Source organism: Amblyomma maculatum, chromosome 6, assembly GCF_055883805.1.
Source record: "Amblyomma maculatum isolate TAMU_Amacu chromosome 6, ASM5588380v1, whole genome shotgun sequence".
NCBI lineage: Eukaryota > Metazoa > Arthropoda > Arachnida > Ixodida > Ixodidae > Amblyomma > Amblyomma maculatum.
This window is the reverse complement of record NC_139349.1, coordinates 93,942,155-93,950,543: the sequence shown is the minus strand read 5'-3', so window position 1 is coordinate 93,950,543 and position 8,389 is coordinate 93,942,155. Positions and strand designations below refer to the sequence as shown.

Here is an 8,389-nt window from a genome sequence, read left to right as displayed (position 1 = left end):
TCACCCTAACTGACTTCCTTAATTAACTACATTAGTATTTGATACATTCCAATGTGGCGCCAAGTTATTCGCTAATGAGACCCATTTCGCCTTTAGTTTTTCATTTTTTTGCCTCTAATTATTTACCTAATTAACCTATTAGCCTAATTATTTTTCGCACACAACATTAAATCACGCTCTACCGATTGACACAAGTCATTTACCTATAGAACTTCTCAATTACTCACAACTGCTGCGGACACGATTTTGCGCGTTTTTCCTCTAATGAATTACCTAATTACTTATTGGCCTATTTATTATTTCAGACACAACATTACGTCACCCTCTATCGACTGACGCCACTCATTAATCTCTACCGCTTCTCACTTACTCACAACTGCTGCGGACAACTTTTATTTTTTGCGTGTAATCAATTACGTAATTAACTTTAGGCCTAACTATTTTTTCGGCAGCAACATTACGTCAGCCTCTATCGATTGGCCCCACTCATTAACCTCTACCACTTCTCAATTACTCGAAACTGCCGCGGACACGATTTTGCGGACGCGGTCTGCGGACAGAAATCTGTAACGCTTTCGCGTTATTAAATATTAATTCACATGCATTATGGATACGTAGAGTGCATGGCACGAGGGCTTACTGTAAGTTAAACGATGTCGAAAGCAGCGATGTCATTTAGCAGGCATGGCTATGTAAGAACAATATGCGGAGTCCGGAGGTGTGTGCCAATTGAAGGTGATGAGCGCCATTTAGAATTGCGGAATTTTTACGGAAACTGTAGGTGCGTTGGCAAATCGGGCATATGAGATCTGTTAGTGATAAAATAGTGTCTGAATAATTCTGAAGTTCCGAGCATATTCCACGGAGCGTTGGACGAAGTAGTTTGTCATCTTCCGTGGTGTGGGTTTGATGTGTTTGATGTAGTCTTCAATAGTCTGCTGTTTGTGAGGTTTTACAAATCGCACCTTGGCTACGTTCTGTCCGGGGATAGATGGTGCTCTGCGGCTTACTTCGCGATTGAGGTAACGGACCGGCGCCAGCAATTCTCAGGTGAGAGGGCATCCGGTAGAGGGGAACCTGGCAACCTTATACTGAAGGATTCTATCTGTTGCTTCTTTCAGAGTAACGGGGATGTCGTAGCAAAGCTTCGCATTCAAATGTTCTTTCATTTTCTTTTCTTAGATTGCTCCACTATTTGCAAAAGTTGTAGTGAAGGAGGCTAAATTTTTCGAACATTTTAGGCACTTTCCAGAGCAAGTGATGATGGATACCGTTCACTCGTTCGCCATATATGTAGTATCGAGTTGATATCGCTTGTTTGTTTGAGGACTCAAGTAGGCACTAGTGCGTGGATTTCGTGAACGTGGTATCTCGCTCTAGGGTCGAGGAAGTCAGAAACGAGGGTAGGACAAGATGAGAATACGCAAAAAAGAAAGCATGAAACTAAATTGGAAACGTATCCAAGAAAATGAGTCTCTACAAAGGCTAGGTTGCCCAACGGTCAATGACATTGCATTGCGCCCTATTTAAGACGCCCGAAGATATCGCATAGAGGAAAATCGCGCTTCGTGGTCGTTACGCCAAAGCGTGAGAATAAAGGACCGACCACATACACGAGGAAGAAGACACCCTTACATAAAGTGCGGATATTTGAAGCTGTGGCCGGCCATCGAGATACTAATCTAGCCTATACACATCGTACGTAGAGAACTCGGATAAAGATGAAATATAAACTGCTGGGGGGTCGCGTGAAAAATAGCCCTAAATTTCCTCATGGCTTCGAAGGAGGCCCAGCCGTTTTAAAGCGCACGCGTTTAGCTGCTGCTACGTCGGCGAGGTAAGTATAGGACTCTTTAGAAACATTGGACTTTGCCAGCTCATGGTAAAAACGCGCAAGAACTTGCGTTTTCGTTATTTCCAGTTTAGTGTATAAGGCCTGGCAACAGCAGTTTTGTCTTTTTTGGGCCTGGAGTGAAAAGCGGAAAATGGCTATCAAGCAGTATCCATGAAGTTTACTTACAAGAAGAAACAGTTGATTTCCAGTTACTGTGATAATTGGCTCCAATTAACACGCTTTGACATATTTAAATACCTTGGAGTCACCTTCATGTCTAACTCAAAATGACAAGCTCACGTTGACATAATATACACTAAAGCCTTCAGAAAACTTCAGTACTTAAAACGCACATTAAAAAGCTCAACTACAGAGCGCAAATTAACTACACACACAACTCTTGCGCGACCCGTTTGGAATACGCTTCAGTCGTCTGGCCCGCACACTGTGCATGTGATATTGACAAGCTAGAATCCGTTCACAAATAAAGCAATAATATTTGTGGGCCGTCCTTGCGACTGTATTTTTTCACCTTCTTCACATGCAAATGAATTATCGCTCCATGATTTTAAATACAGGCTTGTGTGTGTGGCTGTATTGTCGTTATACACAGGATCATCTATCAGCTGTCGTCCTTTGCAGCCCCATAGCGTTCATAGGTCATCCCTCGCACAGAACACGACGCACTCACCTCCTGAATATTGGGTCTTTTCGTGTTTTTAAGGCTGTTTCAAGTTTTTTGTTTGTCCAATTTCGACTGAAATCTGGAATAGCTTGATGGTTCCTTACATAGTTTGCTCCAGGAAAGTTTTTCAGTGCATTGCATTCACATATTACGACCGGATACCCTGTTCTTCTTTGTATTTTTTAACCACTCCTGCAATACCTCTCACCAGAGACATCATTATATGTAAGTAAGTAAATAAATAAATATTGCCTTTTATGAGCTTCATTGATGGCCGCTCGCACAGCCTTTCAGAAGTCCATTAGATTATTTCCAGAGAAAAATAAGAAAAAATGTACAAATGCTTGACACGATAAAAGCAAGCCAGCTAAGCAAGTTACGATGACGTCAGGTAGGACATTAAAAAATATCTTACAGCATACTATAGGCGCTTGCGTTTTGAAATTGACAGAAAACATTGTGTGCATGCATCACAAAGGTAAAAAAAAAATAATCTGGATACAAACTTGCATAAAGCTCCTTATATATTGCGTCTCTGTGTCTCTGCGCTCATTGTGGCGCTAGAGAAGTTGCAGTAAGCTAGCTCACGTGGTATCAAACAAGCAGAAGCGGGGCGTTAGAATATGTGTATGTGATCACCCCCGTCGTAGTTTATGGTTTCTCCCCTATGGTGTGCGTAAAAATAGGTCAGCTACATCAACTTCGCGCCCATGACGCCGCGCCTACGGTTCGACCATAGTTCTTTCATGGTACGTACACAGGTACCAGCGAACATACACGGGTGTAGGGAGAGAAGTGCGCAGGACAGCTCTGGCCACATGGAAGTTTGGCAGCCCCAAGAACGAGTACAAAGAAACTTGACCACTGAGAAAGAAATGAACTGTAACATTTTTCATGATGCACAGCACCCAGTCAGCATGGTTAACTTGTTAAAGTTCTTTTATTGTACCCGTCAGGAAACTCAGAAGTCAAATATGAGCAAAAACTTCATCTTCTTTCCGCAGGTTAGCACATAATGAAATCATTAAAAGCTGAGTGCTTAACTATTGATGGCTTGGCAGCTTTATCATTTTTTTTTTGTCCAGTACCAGCATGTTTAGAGGAGCGCTGTGCTGCCCGAGGAGGATGTCGCATCTAGTCAATGTCGTCTATGCTGGCCAAACTTTCTTCCTGCTATACTATGATGGAGTGGTGAACGGTAGCGTCCGTTTCCACACTCGCTTCGGATTTTAAAATTAACTACTACCCAGCTCATGTCTTTAGTTATTTGCGGAGGTCTCTACAAAAATCCCGTTATTTATCAAAGCGTGATGCGCATGTGCTATAATATTAGAGCAAAGCCTGACCAGCGTTTGTGAAGGGTTGCAATGTAAACCATCACTCCATCTAAGTATACTCACATCTCGGCATCTAGAACATCAAATGTGTCGAAAATGGCCCAGTTGAGAAGTGATGCGGAATGAATGGCAACGAAAGTGTAGAGAAAGCGCCGGTCGGACTTTATCAGACGTGCACGCTTCAACTCTAGTAGCTGTCTGAAATTTTACGTGCAAATGTGAGAGCAACGTGCAAGCCATCTGTGTGCCAGTGTGTTTTTACTAAGAGATATGGAGTCTGTATATATACATTGTCGCTTGCATACAAATGTAACGCTTTCAATCTTTTAGCTCAAGTGAAAAGGCATGTGCCGCACTGTCAGTGCAACCCTGTTGTGCTTTCTCTCTCGCAGCAAGCGCGTGCACACAGGTTTCGGCAAGATGAAGCTGGCGGCGCCCCTGATGGTCGTGTTGCTCGTGGTCGGCGTGACGCGAGCATTCCCCGACGGCGCACCAGTGGGATCCTGCGACTCTTTCATGCCCCGGCATGGCACCACAGCAGCGCTTCCCAACCCCACGTCCCCGTACGCAGTGGTGCAGTCCAAGGCGCACTACAACCCCGGGGACATCGTCACCGGTATATCCAGCATCGGCATGAGCCAGTCCCGTTATAAGAGCCCACACCGCCGACCTCCGAAATATCGATGAAATCATCCAACAAACCCGTTGACTTCCAATTTTTCAGAGTCGCTTCTTTAAATGTTATATGATTAGAACACAAAAACCTCTTTGTCTTTTTTTTTTTTCTTGCTGCTTGCCGCGCGCTAAACTATATTTCTAGTTCTTTGTCACAGGACATTCCGGCCCGGTATTGCCGCAGGTTTTTTGTAGTTGTTGTTGAAAGCGTATGAGCTCAATTATAGTTTCGCAATTACGCTTAGGGCCTAATAAATATTACATGAGCCTAGATGCACAATAGAGCGTGATCCAGTTAGACTACAGCGGATTGCAGGAATGGGCGTGGCTCCGACAGAGGCTGTCGGCATGCCTTTGCAAATCTCGAATTGCACTCGGTTTGGTACAACATCCAGAGCCTTATTAGCATTGCTAAATCCACGTTATCACACTATGCATCACAAGCGTAAATGAAATCATTTAGGCGTAGGGGTGGCAACTATCATCAGATAAAATCCGCAGTTGTTAGGCATATATCCCAGTACAAAGAGATAGTCGCAAAGGAAACGACAGAATCTGCATCCTCGATGTTGACTAAAGCCAGGACCTTTTCAAAAACAGCACAAAAGCAAATAAAAAAAAAAGCAGGAGCTGATGTTCCGATTTACTGAAGGAGCTATTACCTTAGAGAAGTGACAAAATTTGTCCACTACTAGAATTTCATTATTTGTTTCAAAGCTTCTTCGTATCTGCTAATAACTGTTCATTTGATCCCGCCCCTTCTTCTATTCCGTCCTGTGCAGTGACCGTGACGACGAGTGGCCCATCCTTCAAGGGCTTCATCGTGCAAGGCTTCAACCCGCAGACGCGGGAAGTGATCGGCGAATTCCTGGGTGGCCCGGGAACCCACGTGATCCCGCAGTGCTCTTCGATCACGCACGAAAACAACCGGAACAAGAAGGCGGCCACGCTTAACTGGAAAGCGCCGGTCGGAAACTCCGGACCCGTCATGTTCAGGCGAGCACACCTACTTCCTTCACAATTATTTCGTCAGATTTGTTATGAAACAAAGAAGCGTTGGACATTTTCTGTCGAGTAGAATAACAGTAGTCTGAATGACTCACATTGTCTACACAAGCTTCCCTGTTTGCGTCATGAAGGGCTCGGCTCTATGCTGAACGCAACTACGCAAGCAGCACTGCACTGCGGCGAGAAATAAGTGCTTGCTCCAAATTTGAAGTTGAAAGAATTTGAACATGCCGGTTGTTCCTGTGCATAAGCTTTCGAGCATTACGGTTTCAATTTCTATTCGCATTCATAAACGTTGCCATGTAGCTTAGCATTTAAATTCAAATAAAGGCACTTATCTCTTCAGGTGGGTACGGCGTCGGCCTTGCATATCATAGTATTGGCTAGTGCCTTTACTAATGCCAAAGTATTAATAGGCTATGTTCGTGAGGCCAAAATGTCGAGAGAAACGTTACCGATAGTGTGTCTTTTATTTCCTGCAAACTAATGCATTAGTAGGCTACGTAAAAATAATGATAATTAGTGATGATTGTAAATGACAATAAAATCATAATTAATGATATTGGTAAATAACATAGCAAAATAAAGAACTAACAAATTAAAAATAAATAATATAACATAAAATAAACTGAAGAAAGTAAAACAGAATTAAGAACTAAAAATAACAAAAACGTCGCGGTCATTATTTTTCATTTTATTTTCGTGTATTTTTTCTGAATCTTTTGTCTACTTCTTCATATCGCAACCCCACGTTTTGTGTGAAGCTTTCTTCTTCTTCTTCGTACCACAAAAACTGGCAGTTGGTAGCGAGCGCATCATCTGTATTAACGTCCTCGTTTAATTCTCGTGTGTATATTGTTTTTTGTGTATAACCATGCAGCGCCGGAGGTCTTCGGAGTCGCCACGATAAATTTTAGACAAAAATCATAGAATTAGCGCAAGCCATTATGAATTGCAATGTTTTCCAAATAACCCCAGTTTATTTCTTACGCGTATCACAAAAAAGCGTGTAGGCTGCGGACATTTATTGAACCAGCACGCTTGATAATAAACGTGAGCTTGGGAGCCACGAAATGGGCGTTCCCAAGGTGCACGCATAACCTGGATGCATCGCCCAGAACTACAGCGAGTTGGGTTACGTGTACTGAAGTTAAAGCCGCACCCCCATCGCCGTTCCTGAAGCTTCTAGGACATGAAGTGCAGCAGGGCGCGGCAGCACGGCTCGGCAGCTATTCCGCCCGCGCACGACGCGGCCGATAAGCCTAACGTCGCCGCAAGTCTGGTTCACTACGAGGTCAATGCGTGCTAGCTGCCGGGCAATTGTGCGATGTATCTCTTATGCCGCCTCAACAATCATGCAGCCTGATCAGAACAGGAACTGCAGGGATCTTTCGGTCTGCACGAACAGTGTGGCGAACGCGCATTAAGAGTCCTGAACTACCCATTGTGGCCAGAAGGTTGTTCAACAAACGTGTAACTTTCAAACGGCCTCTCCTGAACTTATTTGCTGAGTACTAGCCGGAAAACTGACGAGTGTGGCCGAGTTTTGAAACTTCAAGAGCGGCAGATGACTACTCTGATCGCATTAAACTATTACCGACACGCAAGCCTATGCGGCGCTTTAGGATTAGGGTATGTTTGAATTACCTCGCATGGCACAGACTACCGGAGTTTACCATGGGTGTGGTGTTCTCTTTTTACGTCGCTGCATGAAATTCGCTGCAATAGGTTTAGCAGATTGTCCCATTTCTTCCAGTGCATCTTGCTAGTCCTAAATACTCACCGAATTGTTGGTGAAAGTGGCCTTCACCAGCAACAAATTTTGTTCTTGAAACTTCCACAATAGCAATTAACTACAAATTGTCGATCTCTTAAAAATGTGCCGAAACTTCAGTGGCATCGGCTGTTATACAAGAAAAAAACAACAGACCTCGGTTACATCCTCTTAACTTGGCGCAGTATGTATGCCCAACGAAGAACTAGTTTTCTCCTAACGGATTGAAGTCTGCTACTATAAAGGAGGTTATGTCAACGTGTATGCGACGGAGAATGGAGGTCTCGTTTCAACTTCATCCATATTCAACACCAAATATTCTAATACCCGCGTTCCCATTACATCTGAGCAAGCAGGTTCGGTGTCCTTGGAAGTCAGTATTCAGCTTGCAAATGCAGTGATTTCTCACTGCGAATACAGGCTACATTATATGTACACAGAACGCTGCGGTTTCTGTCTCCTTAATTGCATTAATCATCCAAGTTATCAGCGAAAATGCTGCTAAAGCCGAGCCATGACTCGAGCCGTGTCCTTGTTTGGGCTACTCTCAAGTTTGCCTTGCGTGTTCAAAAGTAAAAGTTAATTCAAGCACGCGCTCATATTTCCACGTAAACGGGCCAAATTTCTCAACCGTCTTGAGCGCAGTGCACTCTATCGCTCGTTTTAAGATTACAGCGCGCATCTAGGTCGCCCATAAAACGGGCCGCCGTCCTTCGCCTCGCCTTTCGAAAGAGTCAGCTTAGTGCTTGCAGCCATCCGCAACTTCGTACCGCCTTTCTTGGACACGCTATTGGCTGACACAACGTGCCGGACCAATTTCTTTGTCGCTTTTCTTATTTTTTCAGAGCAACTGTCGTCAAATCTTTCACAGAGTTCTACGCCAACCTGCTAAGTCAAAGCGCAGGCTACTGAAAAGACCAATGCCGCAGACTTTTCGAGGAGGATCGGTCTTCGGCCAGCGGTGTTCACAAGCGATGATCCTGCCCCGTTTCACTGCGCCCTGCTGATGTACGAGTGTATACCCCAGTGTTTGTTTTTTTTTTTTTTATTCTCCGCAGACCATTACTGTCTTCTGT

The 8,389-nt window shown here is 44.1% G+C and overlaps 1 protein-coding gene across 1 annotated transcript in view; it reads left to right on the top strand.

Annotated features, from left to right (window-relative positions):
- Positions 1 to 8,358, top strand: part of LOC146186256 (putative defense protein) — a 14,642-nt gene extending 6,284 nt beyond the window's left edge. Inside the window, exons 2-4 of the mRNA XM_084605646.1 lie at positions 4,249 to 4,472; positions 5,314 to 5,527; positions 8,159 to 8,358. Of these exons, the coding sequence (XP_084461772.1) occupies positions 4,277 to 4,472; positions 5,314 to 5,527; positions 8,159 to 8,225 (477 nt within the window). The 5' untranslated portion in view covers positions 4,249 to 4,276 and the 3' untranslated portion in view covers positions 8,226 to 8,358. The remainder of the gene's footprint in view (positions 1 to 4,248; positions 4,473 to 5,313; positions 5,528 to 8,158) is intronic.
- Positions 8,359 to 8,389: the final 31 nt, after the last annotated feature.